This window comes from Panthera uncia, chromosome X, assembly GCF_023721935.1.
Source record: "Panthera uncia isolate 11264 chromosome X, Puncia_PCG_1.0, whole genome shotgun sequence".
NCBI classification, from domain to species: Eukaryota; Metazoa; Chordata; class Mammalia; order Carnivora; family Felidae; genus Panthera; species Panthera uncia.
Genome location: NC_064817.1, coordinates 44,054,515 through 44,080,811, shown reverse-complemented (window position 1 = coordinate 44,080,811; position 26,297 = coordinate 44,054,515). Strand labels below are relative to the sequence as shown.

The following is a 26,297-nucleotide window of genomic DNA, read 5'->3' as shown; positions in this document are numbered from 1 at the left end:
TTTTTCTTTTGTCTCAAGTCTTGTGTCTTCTGTTAATTTTTTTTTTCATATTCTGAGTCTTAATTTTCTTACTCCTTTTTTTGTAATAGTTATTCCTATATTGTTTTATCGACATCTAAACTTTAAAAATTTCTCAGTTTGTCTTCTGCCAAGCTGAATAAAATAAGACCTTCAACCTGCCTTCACCCCTTTCTCATCATTTTCTTTGTCTTCTTTTTTTAGTAACTCTTGATTTTTCCTTTCTTATTCATTTTAATTTTGTTGGAGTACATCTTTGGGTAATTTTTAAAGTGTTATACTTCTTTTACTTTCAGAATTTTTTAGACCTTTCTCCATTGTCTTCTAATGTTACATAGCGTAGATAACCATGATGTTAAACTGGTTCTTGTTCCTTTGTAGGTAACTTCATTTTCTCTATTCTTAGAGTTCACAAATTTCACCAGGATGTATTTCGTTCTGTTTCTTTTCAGTATTCTCTCATAGCACTTGGTTAGGCCCTTTCTAATATCTGAGTATTTTTTTTTGCTTCAGGAAAATTCCTGAATTTGGTTCCTCTTACTTATTCTCTCCAGGAAGCCCTATTATATAGCTAGTAAGCCTACCACATTGATCACATGTCACTTCCTGAGAGAATTTCTCTCTATAATTTTGCAAGATGCCTACTGAATTATCAAACTTCTTATTTGTTACAAACTTTTAAAATTTCTATTTCCTTATTCTTTTAAATTTTTATAATGTTTATTTTTGAGCGAGAGAGCTAGCAGGAGTGGGGAAGGGGCAGAAAGAGAGGGAGACACAGAATCTGAAGCAGGCTCCAGGATCTGAGCTGTCAACACAGAGCCTGACATGGGGCTCGAACCCATGAACCGCAAGATCATGACCTGAGCCAAAGTTGGACACTTTACCAACTGAGCCACCCAGGCGCCCCTCTGTTTCCTTATTATTAAGGGACCCTTTGTCTTAACACACCATTGCTGTTTTATGGGTTTTGTAGATTCTACTTTCAATTTAATCATTAATTTTTTGAGAGTTGTCTTTCATTATTTAACTCTTAGGAGTCAGTTGCTAGGTCCCATATGGAGCCAGTTGGATTTTGTGTGTTTCCTTTTTTCAATTCTAATATTTGGTCATCTGTTAATTTTAAAAGAGGGTTTAAACTGTCAGATTGCATTAGTAGCATTATGACATAGCCTTTTAGTTAGACCTCTGGAAAATAACAAATTTGATGCTCTAGTAACCTCTAGTAGAACATTAGTTTTAGTTTATGAATACTAAATTTTAGTGACCCCTTGGAATTAAGTCATTTGTAAAAAAAAAAAAAAAAAAAAGAAGAAGAAGAAGATCTACGGAAGGGTGTATTATATACCAGTAGGAACCCGCAAAAGGACTTAACTTTTCCATAAGTTTATAGCCCATCACAAATCCCAAAGACCATTGACAGCTGTTGGTCCCCAGTAATTGTCATGTATTTGCCATTTCAATGACATTTGGAATAGATGAGAGGTGCTCTATTCACCATCTTAAACAGATAAAATCCTTTGGTATCATTTAGATCTCAGGTATCAGCATTACAAGTTTGTTTTACACATGGTTTATTAATATTGTGTGTGTGTGTGCACCTCTTTGTCAGGTTTTAAAATAAAAAATTTTAAATCTCGTAAAATGAGCTGACAAGCCTTGTCTTAATGGATCTTAGAAGGTTTAATAACACTCCCATCTAAAACTTTTGGTTCAGTGCCTTTCTGTTACTTGGTATTTTTACTTCTAAAAATTCTTGTGGTTATTGGTGTAGTCTCTTTTGCTGTCATTTCTTGAGAATCAATTTTTATGACATTTTCTTAGAAAAGAAAGCATTGCATTTCATTCGTTATTAACATACAGTTTGTAAAAGAACTTTATTGTTCTGAACCCGGTTAGATCCTTTTTTTCATTGCTGACATATTGCTTGCTTTTCTTAGATTACCCATAAGTCTGTAAGCTTTTTCAGTCTTTTCAAAGGGCTAGTTACTGGTTTTAATTATTCATGCTATTTGCTTGCAATTTCACTAAATTTTGTGTTTTTTCAATTATATCTAGGTTCACTTTCGATTACCTTTTAATGTTAATTTCTTCTTGAGCATTGATGTTAGTCTTTATAGCACTTTTTTTAACATTTATTTATTTTAAGAGAGAATAAGCACAAGCAAGGGAGGGACAGAGAGACGATGGGGACAGAGGGTCCAGAGTGGGCCCTGGGCTGACAGCAGAGAGCCCAAGGCAGGGCTCAAACTCATGATGAACTGTGAGATCATGACCTGAGCCGAAGTCGGACACTTAACTGACTGAGCCACCCAGGTGCCCCGACAGCACGTTTAAAGTATATTGTCAAAAATTGGTCAGAATAATACCTAAGAACTCTTAATAATGCTAATGGTATTTTAAAATTGGTGAAAGGCTTTTTAGAAGACATTTTGTCTATTCCATCAGTTACGTTTATATTTACCTCAACCCAGCAAACCCCTCTCCCCAATTTTAGATATTTTTTCTGCTTAAACAAACAAAAAAAGATATTTTAGGTTTATCAGTTCTCACAGTTGTGGACTAGTTTATATCCACAGAGGTTCGTGTATTTAGGGGAATGGTATGCAGCCAGTCAAATTGAATGAACTACAGTGACTGGGAAAAATAAAGGAGTATGTATGGTACATATTATAATTTAGAAGAAATAGGTTATATAGCAGTATAACCTCATCGTTATAAAAATATGCTCATTAAATCTTAATGTTTTTGTTTTTCATTTACATATTTAATAAAACTACATACTTTTAAGATAAAAAACATGATCTGGTGGTATGCATAACAAAGTGATTTCTATAATCAACCTAATTAACAAGGCATCCACATAGTTACCTTTTTTTTTTTTATGTTATGAGAGTACCTGAAATCTCTCTTGGTATATTTTTCAGTATTCAGTATGGTATTCATAATTATTTTTATGCCTGTACATTGCCCATAAAAATCTTGAAGGTTTGTCACCAAATTCTTAATAGTGGTCTTTTGATGAGCAGTGAAGTTTCGTTTCAGAGGCATTTCATTTGTTGTATATTGAGTTGGTGTTTTTTAAGCCCTTGGAGTTTTGTTAATACCTGTAAAGAATCTCCCACTTTCTCATATTTCTTGTCTTTTTTAGCTACTGAAGTGGTGACTGTGTTTGTATTTCAAGAACCATCACTGCTCTCCTCACTCCAGGACAATGGATTAACAGATGTCATGCTTCATGCACTACTTATCAAAGATGTGAGTCCTTTTCTGCTTTTGTGTGAAAATTGCTCTGTACATACCCCTCCCCACAGAGGATGATACAGAGACATACACCCTACTATCTCTGTGCAGTACCCTGGTCAAAATTTCCTGGCATCTACATCTGAATTATTTTAGATGTCTTCAGACTCACTTTATCTTCTCTCTAGGTTCCTGCTACCCGTGAAGTCCTTGGCTCCCTCCCAAATGTATTTAGTGCACTCTGCTTGAATGCCCGAGGTCTTCAGTCATTTGTACAGTGTCAGCCTTTTGAACGTCTTTTCAAAGTTCTTCTGTCTCCGGATTACCTCCCAGCCATGCGAAGGAGGAGGAGCTCTGATCCTCTAGGTAAGTAACCAGGATTTATCTTATAATTGGTGCCAAGATTTTAATTCTTTTTATTATTTTTTTTAATGTATGAAATTTATTCTCAAATTGGTTTCCATGCAACACCCAGTGCTCATCCCAAAAGATGCCCTCTTAAATACCCATCACCTAACCTGCCCTCCCTCCCACCCCCCATCAACCCTCAGTTTGTTCTTAGTTTTTAAGAGTCTCTTATGCTTGGGCTCTCTCCCACCCTAACCTCTTTTTTTTTTTTCTTCCCCTCCCCCATGGGTTTCTGTTACGTTTCTCAGGATCCACATAAGAATGAAAACATATGGTATCTGTCTTTCTCTGTATGGCTTATTTCATTTAACATCACACTCTCCAGTTCCATCCATGTTGCTACAAAGGGCCATATTTCATTCTTTCTCATTGCCACGTAGTATTCCATTGTGTATATAAACCACAATTTCTTTATCCATTCATCAGTTGATGGACATTTAGGCTTTTTCCACAATTTGGCTATTGTTGAGAGTGCTGCTATAAACATTGGGGTACAAGTGCCCCTATGCATCAGTATTCCTGTATCCCTTGGGTAAATTCTTAGCAGTGCTATTGCTGGGTCATAGGGTAGGTCTATTTTTAATTTTTTCAGGAACCTCCACACTGTTTCCCAGAGCAGCTGCACCAATTTGCATTCCCACCAACAGTGCAAGAGGGTTCCCGTTTCTCCACATCCTCGCCAGCATCTATAGTCTCCCGATTTGTTCATTTTGGCCACTCTGACTGGCGTGAGGTGACATCTGAGTGTGGTTTTGATTTATATTTCCCTGATGAGGAGCGACGTTGAGCATCTTTTCATTTGCCTGTTGGCCATCTGCATGTCTTCTTTAGAGAAGTGTCTATTCATGTTTTCTGCCCATTTCCTCACTGGATTATTTGGTTTTTGGGTGTGGAGTTTGGTGAGCTCTTTATAGATTTTGGATACTAGCCCTTTGATATGTAATTTGCAAGTATCTTTTCCCATTCCGTTGGTTGCCTTTTCGTTTTGTTGATTGTTTCCTTTACTGTGCAGAAGCTTTTTATCTTCATGAGGTCCCAACAGTTCATTTTTGCTTTTAATTCCCTTGCCTTTGGGGATGTGTCAAGTAAGAAATTGCTGCGGCTGAGGTCAGAGAGGTTTTTCCCTGCTTTCTCCTCTAGGGTTCTAGTGGTTTCCTGTCTCACATTCAGGTCCTTTATCCATTTTGAGTTTATTTTTATGAATAGTGTAAGAAAGTGGTCTAGTTTCATTCTTCTGCATGTTGCTGTACAGTTCTCCCAGCACCATGTGTTAAAGAGACTGTCTTTTTTCCATTGGCTATTCTTTCCTGCTTTGTCAAAGATTAGTTGGCCATCCTTTTGTGGGTCTAGTTCTGGGGATTCTATTCTATTCCATTGGTCTGTGTGTCTGTTTTTGTGCCAATACCATGCTGTCTTGATGATTACAGCTTTGTAGTAGAGGCTGAAGTCTGGGATTGTGATGCCTCCTGCTTTGGTCTTCTTCAAAATTACTTTGGCTATTCAGGGCCTTTTGTGGTTCCATATAAATTTTAGGATTGCTTGTTCTAGCTTTGAGAAGAATGCTGGTGCAATTTTGAATGGGATTGCATTGAATGTGTAGATAGCTTTGGGTAGTATTGACATTTTGACAATATTTATTCTTCCAATCCATGAGCACGGAATGTTTTTCCATTTCTTTATATCTTCTTCAATTTCCTTCATAAGCTTTCTATAGTTTTCAGCATACAGACCTTGTACATCTTTGGTTAGATTTATCCCTGGGTATTTTATGCTTCTTGGTGTAATTGTGAATGGGATCAGTTTCTTTATTTGTCTTTCTGTTGCTTCATTGTTAGCGTATAAGAATGCAACTGACTTCTGTACATTGATTTTGTATCCTGCAACTTTGCTGAATTCATGTATCTGTTCTAGCAGACTTTTGGTGGAGTCTATCAGATTTTCCATGTATAATATCATGTCATCTGCAAAAAGTGAAAGCTTGACTTCATCTTGGCCAACTTTGATGCCTTTGATTTCCTTTTGTTGTCTGATTGCTGATGCTAGCACTTCCAACACTATGTGAAACAACAGTGGTGAGAGTGGACATCCCTGTCGTGTTCCTGATCTCAGGGGGAAAGCTCTCAGTTTTTCCCCATTGAGGATGATGTTAGCTGTGGGCTTTTCATAAATGGCTTTTTGATGTTTAAGTATGTTCCTTCTATCCCGACTTTCTCAAGGGTTTTTATGAAGAAAGGATGCTGAATTTTGTCTAATGCTTTTTCTGCATCGGTTGACAGGATCATATGGTTCTTATCTTTTATTTTATTAATGTAATGTATCACGTTGATTGATTTGCGAATGTTGAACCAACCGTGCATCCCAGGAGTGAATCCCACTTGATCATGGTGAATAATTCTCGTTATAAGCTGTTGAGTTCTATTTGCTAGTATCTTATTGAGAATTTTTGCATCCGTATTCATCAGGGGTATTGCCCTGTAGTTCTCTTTTTTACTGGGTCTCTGTCTGGTTTAGGAATCAGTAATACTGGCTTCATACAATGAGTCTGGAAGTTTTCCTTCCCTTTCTATTTTTGGAATAGCTTGAGTAGGATAGGTATTATCTCTGCTTTAAATGCCTGGTAGAATTCCCCAGGGAAGCCATGTGGTCCTGGACTCTTATTTGTTGGGAGATTTTTGATAACCGATTCAGTTTCTTTGCTGGTTATGGGTCTGTTCAAGCTTTCTATTTCCTCCTGATTGAGTTTTGGAAGAGTGTGGGTGGTTAGGAATTTGTCCATTTCTTCCAGGTTGTCCAGTTTGTTGGCATATAATTTTTCATTGTATTCCCTGATAATTGCTTATATTTCTGAGGGATTGGTTGTAATAATTCCATTTTCATTCATGATTTTATCTCTTTGGGTCATCTCCCTTTTCTTTTTGAGAAGCCTGGCTAGAGGTTTATCAATTTTGTTTATTTTTTCAAAAAACCAACTCTTGGTTTCATTGATCTGCTCTACAGTTTTTTTAGATTCTATATTATTTATTTCTGCTCTGATCTTTATTATTTCTCTTCTTCTGCTGAGTTAGGGGTGTCTTTGCTGCTCTGCTTCTATTTCCTTTAGGTGTGCTGTTAGATTTTGTATTTGGGATTTTTCTTGCTTCTTGAGATAGGCCTGGATTGCAATGTATTTTCCTCTCAGGACTGCCTTCGCTGCATCCCAAAGTGTTTAGATTGTTGTCTTTTCATTTCCGTTTGTTTCCATATATTTTTTAATTTCTCCTCTAATTGCCTGGTTGACCCACTCATTCTTTAGTAGGGTGTTCTTTAACCTCCATGCTTTTGGAGGTTTCCCAGACTTTTTCTTGTGGTTGATTTTAAGCTTCATAGCATTGTGGTGTGAAAGTATGCATGGTATGATTTCAATTCTTGTATACTTATGAAGGGCTGTTTTGTGACCCAGTATATGATCTATCTTGGAGAATGTTCCATGTGCACTCGAGAAGAAAGTATATTGTGTTGCTTTGGGATGCAGAGTTCTAAATATATCTGTCAAGTCCATTTTATCCAATGTATCATTCAGGGCCCTTGTTTCTTTATTGACCATGTGTCTAGATGATCTTTTCATTTTGTAAGTAGAGTGTTAAAGTCCCCTGCAATTACCACATTGTTATCAATAAGGTTGCTTATGTTTGTGAGTAATTGTTTTATATATTTGGGGGCTCCCGTATTTGGTGCATAGATATTTATAATTGTTAGCTCTTCCTGATGGATAGACCCTGTGATTATTATATAATGCCCTTCTTCATCTCTTGTTACAGCCTTTACTTTGAAGTCTAGTTTGTCTGATATAAGTATGGCTACTCCAGCTTTCTTTTGACTTCCAGTAGCATGATAAATCTCCATCCCCTCACTTTTGATCTGAAGGTGTCCTCAGGTCTAAAATGAGTCTCTTGTAGACAGCAAATAGATGGGTCTTGTTTTTTATCCATTCTGATACCCTGTGTCTTTTGGTTGGCGCATTTAGTCCATTTACGTTCAGTGTTATAGAAAGATATGGGTTTAGAGTCATTGTGATGTCTGTAGGTTTCATGCTTGTAGCGATGTCTCTGGTACTTTGTCTCACAGGATCCCCCTTCGGATTTCTTGTAGGGCTGATTTAGTGGTGAATTCCTTCAGTTTTTGTTTGTTTGGGAAGACCTTTATCTCTCCTTCTATTCTAAAGGACAGACTTGCTGGATAAAGGATTCTCGGCTGCATATTTTTTCTATTCATCACATTGAAATTCTCCTGCCATTCCTTTCTGGCCTGCCAAGTTTCAGTAGGGAGATCGGTCATGAGTCTTATAAGTCTCCCTTTATATGTTAGAGCACGTTTATCTCTAGCTGCTTTCAGAATTTTCTCTTTATCTTTGTATTTTGCTAGTTTCACTATGATATGTCATGCAGAAGATGGATTCAAGTTACGTCTGAAGGGAGTTCTCTGTGCCTCTTGGATTTCAATGCCTTTTTCCTTCCCCAGATCAGGGAAGTTCTCAGCTATTATTTCTTCAAGTACCCTTCGCACCTTTCCCTCTCTCTTCCTCCTCTGGAATACCAATTATGCGTAGATTATTGGTCTTTAGTGCATCACTTAGTTCTCTAATTTTCTCCTCATACTCCTGGATTTTTTTATCTCTTTCTCAGCTTCTTCTTCCATAATTTTATCTTCTAGTTCACCTATTCTCTCCTCTGCCTCTTCAATCTGAGCTGTGTTTGTCTCCATTTTATTTTGCAGCTTGTTGATAGCATTTTTTAGCTCCTCCTGGCTGTTCCTTAGTCCCTTGATCTCTGTAGCAATAGATAATCTGCCGTCCTTTATATTGTTTTCAAGCCCAGCGATTTATTTTATGACTATTCTAAATTCACTTTCTGTTATATTGTTTAGATCGTTTTTGATCAGTTCGTTAGCTGTTGTTACTTCCTGGAGGTTTTTTTGAGGGGAATTCTTCCATTTCATCATTTTGGATAGTCCCTGGAGTGGTGTGGAACTGCAGGGCACTTCCCCTGTGCTGTCTTGAATAACTTGCGTTGGTGGGCGGGGCCGCAGTCAGACCTGATGTCTGCCCCTAGCCCACCGCTGGGGCCACAGTCAGACTGGTGTGTACCTTCTCTTCCCCTCTCCTAGGGGCGGGATTCACTGTGGGGTGGCGTGGTCCGCCCAGGCTACTTGCACACTGCCAGGCTTGTGGTGCTGGGGATCTGGCATATTAGCTGGGGTGGATTGGCAAGGTGCACAGGGGCAGGAGGGGCAGGCTCAGCTCACTTTTCCTTCGCTTCGGGAGGGGCCCTGCGGCACCGCGAGGGAGTCAGACCCACCGGAGGGATGGATCCCCAGAAGCACAGCGTTGGGTGTTTGTGTGGAGCAAGGAAGTTCCCTGACAAGAACTGGTTCCCTTTGGGATTTGGGGTGGGGGATGGGCGAGGGAGATGGTCCTGGCGAGCGCCTTTGTTCTCCGCCAAGCTGCGCTCTGTTGTCCGGGGCTCAACAGCTCTCCCTCCCATTGTCCTCCAGCCCTCCCGTTCTCCGAGCAGATCTGGTAACTTATAACCTTCCAGATTTTCAGTCCCCCTTGCCATCAGAACACCCTCCATCCGGCGCCTCTGTTTTTGCAAGCCAGACTTGGGGCCTCTGCTTTGCCGGCAGGCTGCCCCCGCCCTGGCTCCCTCCCGCCAGTCTGTGTAGCACGCACCGCCTCTCTGCCCTTCCTACCCTCTTCCATGGATCTCTTGTCTACGCTTGGCTCTGGAGAATCTGTTCTGCTAATCTTCTGGAGATTTTCTGGGTCATTTAGGCAGGTGTGGGTGGAGTCTAAATGATCCGCAGGAAGCAGTGAGCCCAGCATCCTCCTACGTCGCCATCTTCCCCTGGTGCCAAGATTTTAGATGTTAGATGGTTATCAAGCCACCAATTGGCAAGGAAGTCCTTTCTTGAACTCCCGTCATTTCTCTGGTTAGATGTGCTAAGCTTAATGGGAGTTATCACTGTAATTATAGTTGTATCACTATATACGTTGTATTGCAGGTAGAAAAGAAGACTTCATCCTTATCCTCTGCTCATATTTTCATGCTTCTCAACAGTTCAGTGTGTGTGTGTGTGTGTGTGTGTGTGTGTGTGTGTGTGTGTAAGTTCAGGGTTTTAATCTGAATTGGGACAAGTGTTGGGAAAACCAAACTTTGGCCATAGAAACTTTTTCCTTCCTAGGCCACCAAGGGGACCAGATCATGTCCCCAGGTGCCCCTGAGTGGCTCCAGATCTCTGGGTGGTGCCTCCAGGCCATATCCTCAAGCTCCAATTGGCTGCAGGGTTTGGGCTGGTCAGAAGCTAAACTGTAGTAGAGTGACTTACAGGGACTACACCCCCTCCTCTTGGGTCAGGGCAGGAGAGGCAGTCCCAGATTCCCCTATGGGCTCCCAGGCAGCAAGGCCTATACTGTGCTTCTATCACAATGGGAGAACCTGGGGGAGCAAGAATTATCCAGTGAAGATCTTGGGGGCGAGGTCACTTAGGACATGGGGTCTGACAGAGGCAGCAAAACAGAAGGAGGGTCTCCTTGGGAGTCCACATTTCCACCTGTCATCACTCTGTGCCACTGAGACACCTCAGTGACCAGAGCTTGAACTATAGTGACGACTCTTTTCCGGTGACCTTTTAGATGTCAGCAACAAAGGAGTGGTGTTCCTCAGACTATCAACCATTCATTATTAAATGTACGGTCATGGCGCTAGTGAGAAATGGGTATTAGGGGCAGTAGATTTCCAGGCCCACCATCGAATCTGTTGCAACAGGAGATATAAAGTCCCAAGGTGTTGCTCTTCTATTCTAATGTTCAAGTCCCTACGATAGTAAGAAATTAATAGATTTTCTTCTCAGTGTATTTGAGGCCAGATTATTACAGAATAATGAGAAGGTAGGACTCCAGAATCTAGTTTTCACAAATGTGCTTTGTGCTTTCAGCCACCACTGTAGCATTCTAGCCAATATCGTTCTTAATTGGGGCAGCCAGTGTGTTAATGGTTTTATGCTCCTCTCTCTCCCTCCCTCCTAGTTCAGACCTTGGCATTAGAGATTGCCAGAGTAGAATGTAGAATATGTGGTTATTTTAAAATGTTTTCACTAGGGCCACCTGGGTGGCACAGTCGGTTGGGTATCCCACTCTTGATCTCAGCTCAGGTCATGATCTCACGGTTTGTGGGTTCAAGCCTCACAATGGGCTCTACGCTGATGGTGTGGAACCTGCTTGGGATTCTGTCTCTGCTTCTCTCTGTCCCTCCCCCACTTGTGTGCTCGCTCTCTCTCACAAAATAAATAAGTTAAAATTTTTTTTTTTATGTTTTCACTAGACTGATAAAGTTCCTTTTTCCTCCCCAGTTATTTGCTTTCAGAGTTTGGTGTGAATTCATTTGAGAAAGCATGGCATTAGAAAATCACAACAACCTTCTCAGTTTCTTCTTTCCTTCTCGTATTGGCAGAGAAAATAGCTCAAGCTCTATTTTCTTCAGTCTTTCTAACAGTTCATTTTTTCCTTTAAGGGGATACCGCATCTAACCTGGGGAGTGCTGTTGATGAGCTCATGAGACATCAGCCCACCCTCAAAACAGATGCAACAACTGCAATCATTAAGGTATGAAGTGATAAGGCTGACCGTGGGCATGAGAGAGCAGTTAAGGGGGAGTTTTTAAGAAAAAAGCTTGACCTACTAGAAGTCATTGGGATTCTTGGGCTATTCCTAGAAGATGATTATGTCTACCTTATTTTCTCCTTATCCTTGGGTTGGTCCTTGCCCCCTTCCTACCCCCAGAAAGTCACTTAAGTATTATTTTCTCCTATAGGGTATTAACAAGTTGCCAGGATTTAGCTTCTATTTGTAAAAGCATATTAGTTTTTCTAACCTTTGTTTCTTGATATTTTTTTTCACATTTAGTAGCCCTGCCAGTTATAGTATATGCCTGGTGCTTATGAATTAGGACATGGAGTCAGGTTAGTCACTTAACAGCTGTGTGATCCTGAACAAGTTACTTAACTTCACGAAACTTCAGTTACCTTGTGTGTAAAATAGGATTGTGTGTAAATAGGATATATTCCAGGAGTGATGTATGTTACATACATATGTCAAGATAAAGTGTTTTGTGTTAGCACTTCTGTGTACAACACATAGAAAATGCTCCAAAAATGTGTTAGTTGTCCCATTTCTTATTTACTAATAAATAATATTTCCTGTGTCTTTCAGTTACTTGAAGAAATTTGTAACCTTGGAAGAGACCCTAAATACATCTGTCAGAAGCCATCAATCCAGAAGGCAGATGGCACTGCCACTGCTCCTCCTCCAAGGTCTAATCATGCTGCAGAAGAGGCCTCTAGTGAGGATGAGGAGGAAGAAGAAGTACAGGCCATGCAGAGCTTTAATTCTGCCCAACAGAATGAAACTGAGCCTAATCAGCAGTAAGTGTTTGCAAGACAGGTCCCCTAGCCTGGTGACCTTGGGCATGTCATTTTCATCTATAAAAGCTAGGGAGTTGTATTAGATCATTATAAGATTCTTCCAGCCCTAGGAGTCTTGTTTTTCTTTCTTTGACCATTGTGTATCATTTATCCTTTCATATTTTAATTGTATTGGTTGCCTTAGGAAGGTGTCCTTAAAAAGTTCATGAAATTGAATCAGTTCACTAGATCAAGTTGATGGGCTTCTCTCAGAGAACTTATGTTCCCATTGTTGGTATAGTATTCGTATCATTGCTTAATTGTTTGCATAAGTGAGCACATATGAAACATCATACTTTTGAAGCCTGTCTCCTAAGAAGTCCTTAAGAATTACAGGGACTTGTTGTTGGTCTTTGTTTTTTGTTTGATTACTATCTGTTCATTCCAGATAAATCAGAAGTCTTTGGAATGTACTGTATGGTTGTAACCAGGCACAGTAGATTTTCCTTCTTATTTCTATTTAAGGTTTGTTTTATATTAAAATTGACTACCTAGATGGTGAAATGGGGATGGGGGTGGGCTTAAAGACTGCTGGCTGATAGTGGCTCTTTGAAGCTTATATTGTTCACATGCTAGGAATGAAATGTAACTATTGTAGGTATAACTCTTGAGGGTGTGATCCCTCTGGACTGTCATGCATTTATTCATTTAATAAGTGCTCTTTTGGTTTATAAATAACTAGTTCTGAGAAAAGCAGGAATGTTTTAGGTGTGGATATGAATGGGTTTAGGCTAGTGTTGAAGGATTGCTGGGAACTTAAGAGAAAATTATGGTCGAGTATAGATAGAAGGAGTGAAGGCCTAGACTCCAAAATCGGTACCTTTTTACAACTCTAGGAAGTAATGAGCCTGTTGGTATGAGTTTTTGTTTTCTTTTTGAGGAGAGGCATTAACTACTAAGTACTGTACATTGCTTTGTTGAGCAGATGTCTTACCCTTGTCTGAGAAGGAAACTCTACCTTCATTCTAACAGCATCTTCTATTTTGATTAAAATGTTCTCTTTCTGGAAGTGGAGGACACCTGAAAGAAAGCAAGACTTCACGTGCAAAGGAGTCAGAATCAGTGCTTCCTTGCCACATCCTTGATTGTCTGCCACCCTGCTGGGATATGATTTCCTTTCCTGGCTACAAAATAAGAGAAGGATTTCTTAAACTTGAGAGGTGGGAGGGTGGTTTTGAGTGAAGCTGGGCATGTTCATCTGCATATAATGTTTTCCTCTACCTGGACATCTTACACCTTAGATCTAACATGCCCAGATTTCAAGCTGTCATAGTAAATTGACATTTTCTCATGGCCTCATGTTTTTTCACTCCATGCTTTTCTTAGGATATGTGTCACCGTGTTATAGCCATATTTATCCCCATCCACAGATTATCTTATCTCCTTCTTTTCTATCTACCAAGTTCCTGCAAAGCCAGGTCAGATGTCTCATTCTTAAAGGAGCTTTTTCTTTTTTACCTCCAAAGGGGGAGTTGATCATGTTTACTATTCTTGCATGACGTTTTCAGCCTGGAAGCCAAAAGATGAGGATAGTGGAAAAAAGTGGTTACCAGTTTGTTCCTAGATGTGGATTAAGAACCATTATTGGTTTGTTTTCTCTCTCATTCTCCTCCCTAACTTCCATCTAGCAAATGAGGGAAGTACCTGGGTCCCATTTCATAATATTACTTTGGCTCTTTGCCATTACCGTTGATTTTTACAAAGGGTTTCATTTGGGCTAGAACCACACCTGCACTCCTTAGCTGTAGAGATGGATCTCTAGGTTCTTTCCCAGGAGGTACAGTCAGGCTGGGGTGGATGATTACTGTAAGTAGGGATTGCTCTAGTGGTTGAGGAGGAACTTTATAGTCAAGGAAAACTTGCAGTCTTCCCATGGAATCATTTCACTCCTGGCTTACAGACACCCCCCCCCCTTTGTAGTAAGTTCTTCCCTGTATTCTTCATTGAGAGTGTTCACAATATCCTTGTCAAACTCTAGCTCTAGGTATGTCATCACTGAAGCCACTGTCTAGTCTGCATTTTGATGCCTGGCAAATCTTTATTTACATCTTGAGGACTATTAACTTCTTGCCAGTTTTCTTGCCCCCTCTCTCCCACCACCTCTCCCTTCTTTTATTTCTGCCCTTTACCCAAATGTCTTCAAGGGCCTATATCCAGAGTGCTCCCTATTCAGCTGAAGTTTTGACCCTTCCTAGGGTTCATCTTTGAGGTAGATTGTGTTTCATTTTAATAGATATTGTGGGTTTCCCCCCTTTTGTTTCTTGCAAAAGCCAAGATTGGGCTTAAAGGCTTTGTTTCCTGCAGCTATGGCACTACTGCAGCCTCCTTGTCTGTGGTGCAGCATTAAAGTATTTGAAACAAAAGACCTGATCACAGGTTTTGGATATTTCAGGGACTGTTGTGATACAAGTATAAATAGTTAGGGAAGGAGGGTTTGGGTGTTGGCTTCATCTTTGATTAACTGTTCTGAATGGTTTGTCAATCTAAGCATGGAATTTTGAACAAAATTAAATTCCATTTCCTGCCGTCTATTATAACTTTAAACCTGATGCAAGAACATGGTAAGATGTTGTATTTGTTTCTTTGCCTAGCTCCTATCTTTAAGCAAATGTGTCAGTAGTCTCAATAGAACTTATTGTTTTCATATCGATGGATTCCTCCTATGATAGTTTGCCTAAGATAGGATAGTTTCTTTTGAGATATGTGCAAATGCTGAGTTTGTTAAGGCCTGGTTTTTTCTTTTGTGTTCTCAACCTAGGCTGGCTAGAAAAGCTAGCTTCAGATTTGATTTCAGTTTTTTTTCCCTTGTGCTGTACTAAAGACTAACTTAAAGAAAGGACCTAGAATTTCATGCTGTTTCCCTTTCCTTTGTTTTCTTGTACTAGTATTGCGAATTTTTGTAACTCACTCTTTTCTCCCTTAACAGGGTTGTTGGTACAGAAGAACGTATTCCTATTCCCCTCATGGATTACATCCTTAATGTGGTAAGATTCATGGTAGGGCAAACTGAGTAAAAGTGTGTGTTATTCTGGAAAACGTGTGGGGTTACCAAATAGTCCAGTGATTTTTGCATTTATTTTCACTGGAGCCTTTACAGTGCAGAACAGTGGGCAAAGATGTGCAAACCTTGTTCTGTGAGACTGGTTTGCCAAAAATGGACAACAATCTTCCCCTTTTTTAGATACTCCCAATTTTCTGTTCATTGCTACTATTCCCAATTGGAATCCAAGCAGAAGAGTGGGATTTGTTAGGCCAGTCCAGTATTATGTTCTATGAATATGTCCAACATGTATTTTTTCCCATTATTTGCTAGATTTCCCATTAATTTCTCTTTTGTATAAAAAAAATAGTAATGTGGCTTTTCGTTTTAATTTCCCAGGTGTCTCAAGAGAAAAGTAAAGAGTTTGAATTTTCCCAGAATTATTTCTCTATAAGGGGAAGCCCACTTAGCAATTATTTTAGCCCACTAAGCACTTCCCAGACTTCCAGAGATGGTATCTTTTGTGCCTGTGTGTTTGTTGCCCACATTTTACTTTGTTACCCTTAAAAAATGCTTTGTTTGGTCCAAACCACTCTTCCAGAGTTCTAGTTTTCATTTGTATTATGGGCACATTGAGGGAAAGTATCCATTTTTGCTTCCAGGGGAGAGGTAATGCACTGTCATGCTAGGAGCAAATTAAGAGAATTAGATCTGATTTTGCCACTAATTCATGGGTGTGGCTCTGAGCAAGTCATTTATCCTCTCTATGCTCTCAAATTATATAACTTTAGGTAGCCAAAAAGGTAGATTGGGGAGAAGTAATTATTCGTATTTGTGGTGTTTGTTTTTTGTTTTTTGTGGGTGTTTTTAGCAGATGTTTAGGGTCCATATCATATCTCTATACTTACTTACCTGAGGTTTTGGTATCTTAGAAAATACTGATTACATGAATACAAGGCTACCCCTGTTCTTACTCCAAGCTGGCCTTTTAGTTCCAGGTTAGTCTCTAACATTTTCTTTTTCATTTTCATTACCTAGATGAAATTTGTGGAATCTATTCTGAGCAACAATACAACAGATGACCACTGCCAGGAATTTGTGAATCAGAAAGGACTCTTGCCTTTGGTCACCATTTTGGGTCTTCCCAATCTGCCCATTGATTTTCCTACATCTGCGGCCTGTCAGGCTGTTGCAGGTGTCTGCAAATCCATATTGGTAAGAGCATCTGGCTAAATATTTTCATTTCTTTTTAGAAATCAATTTTGCAGTACTTCTGTATACATGTTTTTATTGTGGTCTCCCTTTACCTACAACCAAAAAATAATGAAGAAATTTGTGGTTATGTGCTACAGGTGAATTTTGTGCCTGATAGTGTGTCACATCATTTCTCATTGAAAAGTTGAAGTTGTTTATTGTTCCTAGGTTTGGTACATAGTTCTAACATTTGAGTTTTTTGGAAGAGAAAGTATATCTTCAAGAATGTTTTGGAGCTTGGTTTTATTATGTCATCCTTTCTCATGGATGCTTTTAACACAATCTGGTATTGTTTAGTTAATGTAGTTTTTTTTCCTTTTTCAAGATTGTTCAAGTTTTGCCAAGAAATTAAGTGCTTTACTTATTTTAAATAGTGGTAAAATAAACAGCACATGATATTTACCACTTTAACCATTTTTAACTGTATAGTTCGGTAGCGTTAAGTACATTCACATTGTTGCAAACCAATCTCCAGAAGTTTTTTATCTTGCAAAACTGAAATTCTGTACTCATTAAATTACAACTCTGCATTCCCCTTGCCCTCCCAGCCCATGGTAAATTTGTTCTACTTTCTGTCACTCTGAATTTGACTGTTCTAGGTACCTCATGTAATTCATAAGCTGTTTGTCTTTCTGTGGTTGGCTTATTTTGCATAGCATAATGTCTTCAAGATTCACCCATGTTGTAGCATATGTCAGAATTTCCTTTCTTTTTATGGCTCTATTATATGTGTAAGCCACATTTTGTTTATCCATTCATTCACTGATAAACATTTGGGCTGCTTCCACCTTTTGGCTATTTTGAATACTGCTGAAATGAACACGGGTGTGCCTGTATTTCTTCAAGACTGTGTGTGTGTGTGTGTGTGTGTGTGTGTGTGTGTGTGTGTGTGTGTGGTGAGAACACTTAAGATATATTCTCAGCAAATTTCAAGTATATAGTATAGTATTAACTATAGACACCATGCTTATATTAAATCTCCAGAACTTATTCATAACTGAAAATTTGCCCTTTGACCAACGTCTCCACATTTCCCCCCAGCCCCTGGCAACCATAACATTCTGCTCTCTGGTTCTTTGAATTTAACTTGTTTAGATCCCACATAAAAGTGCGATCATACTCAAGACTCCTTTCAGTTCTTTTGGCTATATACTCAGAAGTAGGATTGGTGGACTATATGGTAGTTCAATTTTTAATTTTTCAAGGAACCACCATACTGTTTTCCATAGCTCCACCATTTCATATTCTGACCAACAATGCACAGGGGTTCCAATTTCTCTGCATCCTCACCAACACTTGTTAATTTTCTTTTTCTTTGTTTTTCCTTGATAGTAGCCAACCTAATAGGTATAAGTGCAACCTCATGGTTTCAGTGTGCATCTTTCTAATGATTAGTGATGTTGAGTATCTTTTTATGTGCTTTTTGGCCATTTGTGTATCTTTGGAGAGATGTCTACTCAAGTCCTTTGCCCATTTTTTAGTGGGGTTTGATTCTTGTTGAGTTGTAGGAGTTCTTTATATATTCTGGTTACTCCTTATCAGATAAATGATTTGCAATATTTTCTTCCACTCTATGGGTTGCCTTTTACCTCTGTTAATAGTGTACTTTGATGCACAAAAGCTTTCAATTCTGATGAAATCCATTTTATCTTTTTTTCCTGCCATTGCTGTGCTTTTGATGTCAAATCTAAAAAACCATTGCCAAATCCAATGTCCCAAAGCTTTTACACTATGGCTCCTTTTAGGTGTTTTTATATTTTTAGCTGCTACCTTCAGGTCTTTGATCTGTTTTGAGTAATTTTTTCATATGGTGTAAAGTAAGGCCCAACTTCATTCTTTTGCATGTAGATACCCAGTTTTCCCACCACTATTTGTTGAAAAGCGTGTTCTTTTTCTTGCACCTTTGTCTTGAAACCCTTATCAAAAATCATTTGACCGTAGATGCAAGGGTTTATTTTGGGGCGTTATTCTATTCTGTTGGTCTTAATGTCTGTCTTTATGCCAGTACCACATTTTTTATTACTGTAGCTTTGTGATAAGTTTGGAAATCAGGAAGTTTGAGATCTCCAACTTTGTTCTTTTTCAAGATAGTTATATCTATTTGGGGTCCCTTGAGATTCTTCTTAAGGATTTTAAGAGAGAGATTTCTATTTCTTACCCCCACCCAAAGGCCATTGACCTTTTCATAGGGACTGCATTAAATCTATGAAGCTCCTTTATTAGCTGGATTGTGCAATGGCAAGTAATTGCTGCTAAAAATCCGTAATCCAGTTGCTTATGGACTTGGAAGGGTCCATAATTGTGACATAGCTGTAATTAATGTTTTATTTTGCTTTACTCTTTGCAATATTTAATTAAGTGCTGTTCATAAGAGAGGAAAAGGGGCTGTGCTCCATCTTTATCCTACCTCTAACATACTGTGTGAGAATGGATAGATGTATTTAAAGCCACAGGAAAGACACTTAAGTTCTCCTGTCTTTGGATGACAGAATTTTCTGTGGACTCAAAAAGCAAATTACAAGGGCCATATAATCTTGAGTTGTCTCATAAAAAAGGAGATTGCCTAGCTGATACCTATTCTAGAATCACCTCTTATTTTAGGAAAAGAACAGTTGTAATACTGGTTTACTTCCATGCTTTGGAACTTTGCCTAATATTGCTCCCTATTGAGAAAAATTTGTAATTAATCACATAGTGTGGAGTCCTTCCTGTAACAGTATTTCAGTTTGGCCATCACAAGCTTTTAAATATGATTGGCTTACCACATTTGAAAGCCTCTCATTTGAGAGAAGTAAAATGTTTCTCTAGGAGGCATTTAGGTATGTCCTACCTGCATTCATATTTTGGCTCTGCCATTTACCCAGATGGGAGACCATGGCCAGGTTTGAAATTTGTGAGACTTGTCTTGCACTTCTTCCATTGTGACTATTAAAGACATGATGCATATGAAATTCATTGTACATTAATGATTTAATTATTATTCTTGTTTCAGACACTGTCACATGAACCCAAAGTTCTTCAGGAGGGTCTCCTTCAGTTGGACTCCATCCTTTCATCCTTGGAGCCGTTACACCGCCCAATTGAATCCCCTGGGGGCTCAGTGTTGTTGCGAGAACTGGCTTGTGCTGGCAATGTTGCTGATGCTACCCTCTCAGCTCAGGCCACACCTCTACTGCATGCACTTACTGCTGCCCACGCCTACATCATGATGTTTGTTCATACTTGCAGAGTTGGACAGGTAAGAACTAGGGGTGAGCAAGTTGGTTTAAAGCTGGTAAAATACCTGCGGCATATACTGGGCATCTTACTGTGCTTAGAAGCAGTTCTACCTGGGCTAGCTGCTAAAAGAACAGATTTTTGTTCAGTGAATAATATAGGTTTATGTTTCAGGTTGCTGTCTAGTTTCGCTTTGCCTTAGTATTTTTTTTTTCCTTAGAATTTGGGTTACCATATAATTTGTTTTGTGAATTGGACTTTGTTGAGAGGAAAAGAGGTTGCTATAAATAATGGGCAGCTATATAGGCCAACTGGGATATATAGTCACCTCTTTTAGTAGGCAAGCCTCAATTGGGTGATTATCTGGCCTTACTGTTTCCCAATCTTTCTACAAATGCGTGTAGGCCTAATGGATGGCGAGAAAGAAATTTGACCACAGAACATTTAAGTCAGTGGTAATTAACAGATTAATAAATATTACTTAAATATCAAACCCTCTGCCTGCCATCCATGTGAGGTTCCTCTTGTGCTGCCAGAAACACAGGGTGTTTTTATGTGCTCACAGTTTTACAGCCTTTAGTTCTCAAGTATTCAGTTCTAAAGATTAATGATGTAATGTTTCAGCACCCTTGTTCTATGCCTTTGAGCAGGAGTATATTCTTTGGATCAAATCAAATGAAAAGCACAGGTATAAACTATTTAGAAAACAATTCAATTACATTACAAAGCTTAGGGATTTATTTTCATGACTTTTTATTAAATTAAATAAAATTCATGTGAAATGTTCCCTTCAAGAAATTAAACGTTTATTGAAATTAAGAAATAAGAGGAAAATAACAAGTTCCCTACCACCTAAAAAAATTAGAAGGCTGTCAATGAATCTACAGAACTGTTTCTTTAGAAAATTGCACATGACTGTTGTCTTTCACTTTCCAAGAAAGCAATGAGAAGAAAATGAGAAGGGATGTTAGACACAGACAAATGTTGAGGAGGACATCCCAAAGATCAGCTTCTGTTTACTTTGATTGCAGAGTGAAATTCGTTCCATCTCCGTAAACCAGTGGGGTTCTCAGTTGGGTCTGAGTGTTCTGAGCAAGCTGAGCCAGTTATACTGTTCCCTGGTGTGGGAAAGCACTGTTCTTCTCTCTCTGTGTACCCCAAACAGGTAAGGGAATGGTCATCTCTTTATTATCTTTGTCTTTCCTAACAGAGAAACTAAGTTCAATTATCCTGGAGGATTGTTTTGGTCAAGGATAGAAGGCTATTTATTAGTAAAGAGTTCAGAGGGTTCCTTATCTGTCTTCGTGCATTCAGGCTGCTATAACATAATGCCACAGACTGGATCCTTACAAACAGCAGAATTTTATTGTTTGTTCATAGTTCTGGAAACTGGAAGTCTGAGACTGTGGTGCTGGCATGGTTGAGTGAGGGTCCTTTTCTGGGTTGTAAACTTTTAATTGTTTTTATCTTCACATGGTGGAAGGGACTAGGAATCTTTCTAGAGCCTCTTTTATGCTTGGTCCCATTAATTTTATGCTTGCTTGTTTGTTTGTTTGTTTGTTTATTATTTATTTTATGCTTAGGTCCCATTCATGAGGGTTCTCCCTCAAGATCTAAGAACTTCCCAAAGGCCTTACCGACTAATACCATCACATTGGGCATTAGGATTTTAACATACGATTTTGAGGGGACACAAATGTTCAGTCCATAGTATTGTCCTTCCCATTTACCAGCCTGGGGGCTTGCTTATAAACGTATTATCTTCTACATCTTTGATCTTATGTCCTTATTATGCAGTGTCAGCATGATAGGTATTTTAAATTTGTTACCCAAATCCGAAGAGTTGATTTCAAAACCTTGTTGAGTGCTCCCTCAGGAACTTGATCATTGCAGATACCCTATTAGGTTAACTTACCTGTTACAGGGAGGATAGTGTCAGTCAAGCAGATTAGAAACCAAGCATAACTTTAAAAATGAGCTATGACAGTTCTTTTTGCTCATGGTTTGTCTTGTTGCAGCCTACCATCTGGGTGTGAATTTGGCCAGGCGGACATGCAGAAACTGGTTCCAAAGGATGAGAAGGCAGGTACGACCCAGGGCGGAAAAAGATCAGGTAACCAAGAAACCAAAATCTTAGCCATTAATTCTCCTGAATTCTGTCTCTGTGTCTTTATAGGTGACTGTGTGTGTGTGTGTGTGTGTGTGTGTGTGTGTAAATTTAGTTACCTCTGTTTTCCTTAGTCCTCAATTTTTTTTCCTTTCATTTTTATCTTAAAATTATTTTCACTCATTTTCTCTATAAAATGTATATACACATAATGGTAAAAATTATGGGATGTAGTAGAAAGAACAATCACTCATACTTGCATCACAAATAATATTTTGGAAGTATCTACCTGATCTTTCCCCTTGGGGATACATTTTATTAACATAGTTGAGATTATCTTAGAGGTAATATTTTAGATCTCTTTTCACTTGACATTAAGTGCCATGTAAAGAAAGGGTTTGTGAAGTAACCATTCCCTGTTAAGTTTCTAATGGACTATTTTTAAAAATGAGTATCTTTTTATATAGTTTTCTGTAAAGGGAAGATTAATTCCTAGAAGTTACTGTATCAAAGCATGTGGTGGGACTCTAATTTGTGTATGCATACTTATCAGAAGCTTAATTTCCCTGCTTAAAGATGGCAAATGATTGTCTTAAGTGACTGGAACACTTTAGAACCACACTGCTCAATATGGTAGCCACTAGCCATGTGTGGAATGTTGAACACTCATAAGGTGGCCAGCACAGCTAAAAAATTGAATTTTTTTCTTCCTCTTTTGCTCTCCCTCCCTGTTTTTTTAAATGTTTATTTTTGAAAGAGAGAGAGAGCATGAGGGGAGGACAGAGGATCTGAAGCAAGCTCCGCATTGACCACCGGGAACCTGATGCAGGGCTCAAGCTCAACAAACCATGAGATGTTGACCTGAGCCACCCAGGTGTCCCCCCCCCAATCTTTCTTCTTCCCCTTTCTCTCTATCTTCCCTCTTGCTCTTTTTTTTTCTTTATTTCCTCTTACAAGGGGAGGGTATTAAGTTTTGAATTGTGTCTCCCCACCCCACCTACATAAAAATACTATGTTGAAGCACTAAACCCCCAGCACCTCAAAATGTGACTTTATTTGGAAATAGGGTTGCTAAACATGTAGTTGAGATTATATAGATTGGATGGAGAAAACTGAATTCTTAATTTTTGTTAGTTTCAATATAACAACTATTACTGTGTTCAGTTGTTAGAAGGCTTCTAAGTATGTTTAGAACAACTTTGGTATGTGAATGTATTTTTTTTTTCAACTAAATTCTGTGAAAGGGGGTACCTGGGTGGTTCAGTCAGTTAAGTTTTCGACTCTTGATCTCAGCTTAGCTCTTGATCTCAGGGTCATGACTTTAAGCCCCAGGGTGGGCTCCACGCTGGGCATGCATCCTACATGTGTATATACATGTAGGATATACACATATACATGTATATATATATAATATGTGTGTGTGTGTATATATGTATATATATACATACACATACAAACATATATTCATACATGCATAAAATGTATGAAATAAACATAGATCAGCTATTTCTATGAAAATATAATGTCCAAATTGAGATATACTTAAACATATTTATAGATACCTGGTTTTTAAAAATTACTGAGTATAAAAGTGTGAAAACTTAACAATTTTTATATATGATTATATGTTGAAAAATAAAAATTGAATAAATTGGGTTAAACAGTATATTAAAAAATTATCTGTTTGGGGCGCCTGGTTGGCTCAGTCAGTTAAGCATCCAACTTCGGCTCAGGTCATGATCTTACAATTCGTGAGTTTGAGCCTCGCGCTGGGTTCTGTGCTGACAGCTCAGAACCTGGAGCCTGCTTCAGATTCTGTGTGTGTGTGTGTGTGTGTGTGTGTGTCTCTCTCTCTCTCTCTCTCTCTCTCTCTCTCTCTCTCTCAAATGAATATATTAAAAAATTTTTAATGTTTTTATTTTTGAGACCAAGAGAGACAGAGCATGAGCAGGAGAGGGGCAGAGAGAGAGGGAGACACGGAATCTGAAGCTGGCTCCAGGCTCTGAGCTGTCAACACAGAGCCCGATGCAGTGCTCGAACCCACGGACCGTGAGATCATGACCTGAGCTGAAGGTGGATGCTTAACCGACTGAGCCACCCAGGCGCCCCAACATTAAAAAAATTTTTTTAAATTATGTTTTTAATTTTTAATGTGGCTGCTAGAAAATTTAAAATTATATGTGGCTCACACATATGTGGACAGGGCTATTTTGTTTTTCTGATTCCATGTTATATATTTAAAATTTTTCTTTTATATTTGTTAAAAGTTTTTATTTTAATTTCAGTAGGTTAACATGAAGTGTTATATTAGTTTCAGTTCTATAGTATAGTGATTCAACAATTCCATACATCACCTGGACAAGCTCATCAGGACAAGTACACTCCTTAATCCCCATTGCCTATATAACCCCTTCCCCAACCCCTCCCCTCTGGTAATGATCAGTTCTGTATGATTGTTTCTTGATTTGTCTCACTCTCTTTTTTCCCCTTTGCTCATTTGTTCTGTTTCTTAAATTCCACATAGGAGTGAAATCATACAGTGTTTGTCTTTGACTTGTTTTGCTTAGCATTATACTAAGTCCATCCACATCCTTGCAAATGGCAAGATTTCATTCTTTTTTATGGTTGAAGAACATTCCATTTTCATATGTGCCACTTTATCCATTTATCAGTCAGTGAACACTTGGTCTGTTTCCATATCTTGGCTATTGTAAATAATGCTAGTATAAACATAGGGGTGCATGTATCCCTTTGAATTAGTGTTTTTGCATTCTTTGGATAACTACCTAGTAGCGCAATTGCTGAATTGTAGGGTAGTTCTATTTTTAACTTTCTGAGGAACCTCCATACTATTTTCCAGAGTGACTGCACCAATTTCCATTACCACCAGCAGTGAAAATGGGTTCCTTTTTTCCTACATCCTCACCAGCACCTTTTGTTTCTTGTGGCTTTGATTTTAGCCATTCTGACAGGTGCGAGGTGATAGCTCAATGTAGTTTTGATTTGCATTTCCCTGATGGTGAGTGATGATGAACATCTTGTGTTTTTTTTGCCATCTCTATACTTTCTTTGGAAAAATGTCTGTTCATGTCTTCTGCCCATTTTTTGGTTGGATTATATGTTTTTTGGGTGTTGAGTTGTAGAAGTAAGTTCTTTGTATATTTTGGATAGTAACCCTTTATCGGATACATCATTTGCAGATACTTTCTCACGTGCTGTAGGCTGCTTTTTAATTTTGTTGTTTTCCTTTACTGTGCAGAAGATTTTTATTTTGATGTAGTCCCAATAGTATATTTTTGCTTTTGTTTCCCTTGCCTTAGGAGACATATCTAGAAAATGTTACTATGGCTGATGTCATAGAGGTTACAGCCTGTGTTCTCTTCTAGGGCTTTTATAGATATAGGTCTCACATTTAGGTCTTTGACCCATTTTGAATTTATTTTTGTGTATGGTGTAAGAAAGTGGTCCAGTTTCATTCTTTTACATCTTGTCCATTTTTCCTTACAGCATTTGTTGAAGAGACCATCTTATTCCTATTGTATATTCTTTCCTGCTTTGACAAAATGAGTTGACCATATAGTTGTGTCTATTTCTGGGTTTTCTTTTCTGTTCCGTTGATCTATGTGTCTGGTTTTTTTGTTTTTTTTGTTTTTTTTTTGTTTTTGCCAGTACCATACAGTTTTCGATAACTGCAGCTTTATATTATAACTTGAAGTCTGAAAATGTGATGCCTCCAGCTTTTTCTTTTTCAAGGTTTCTTTGGCTATTGGGGGTCTTTTGTGTTTCCATACAAATTTTAGGATTGTTTGTTATGGTTCTGTAAAAATTCCTGCTGGTATTTTGATAGGATTGCATTAAGTATGTAGGTTGCTTTGGGAAGTATAGACATTTTAACAATATTTGTTCTTCCATTCCATGAGCACGGAATGTCTTTCCATTTCTTTGTGTTCTCTTCAATTTCTTTCATCAGTGTTTTAGAGTACCGCTGTGGTTCAGTTTATTCCTAGGGTATGTTATTTTTGGTGCATTTGTGAATGGGATTGTTCTTAATTTCTTTTTCTCTTCATTATTGGTGTATAGAAATGCACCAGATTTCTGTACGTTGATTTTGTGTCCTGTGACTTTACTGAATATGTATATCCGTTCTAGCGTTTTTTAGTGGAGTCTTTAGGGTTTTCTATATATAGTATTATGTCATCTAGAAATAGGGAAAATTTCACTTCTCCCTTACTTTTGGATGTCTTTTATTTCTTTTTCTTGTCTGATTCCTGTGGCTGGGGCTTCAAGTGATGTGATGAATAAAAGCGGTAAGAGTGGGCATCCTTGTCTTATTCTTGATCTTAAAAGAAAAGCTCTCAGTTTTCCCCATTCAGGATGATGTGAGCTTTGTTTTTCATATGTGTCCTTTATTATGTTTAGGTATATTCCCTCTAAACCTACTTTGTTGGTTTTTTTTTTTTTTTATCATGAATAGATACTGTTCTTTGTCGTACTTTTTCTGCATCTTCTTGAAATTATCTTATGGTTCTTATCCTTTCTCTTATTGATGTGATGTATCACACTGATCGATTTGCA

At 38.5% G+C, this 26,297-nt stretch overlaps 1 protein-coding gene across 11 annotated transcripts in view; it reads left to right on the top strand.

The window, feature by feature from the left end:
- Window positions 1-26,297, top strand: part of HUWE1 (HECT, UBA and WWE domain containing E3 ubiquitin protein ligase 1) — a 166,555-nt gene that overhangs the window by 77,750 nt on the left and 62,508 nt on the right. For all 11 annotated transcript variants that reach the window (XM_049644605.1, XM_049644607.1, XM_049644611.1 and 8 more), the window contains 9 exons: window positions 3,170-3,276; window positions 3,450-3,627; window positions 11,217-11,308; window positions 11,915-12,126; window positions 15,092-15,149; window positions 16,184-16,360; window positions 19,392-19,637; window positions 20,647-20,780; window positions 21,634-21,728. In XM_049644605.1, the coding sequence (XP_049500562.1) occupies window positions 3,170-3,276; window positions 3,450-3,627; window positions 11,217-11,308; window positions 11,915-12,126; window positions 15,092-15,149; window positions 16,184-16,360; window positions 19,392-19,637; window positions 20,647-20,780; window positions 21,634-21,728 (1,299 nt within the window). The remainder of the gene's footprint in view (window positions 1-3,169; window positions 3,277-3,449; window positions 3,628-11,216; window positions 11,309-11,914; window positions 12,127-15,091; window positions 15,150-16,183; window positions 16,361-19,391; window positions 19,638-20,646; window positions 20,781-21,633; window positions 21,729-26,297) is intronic.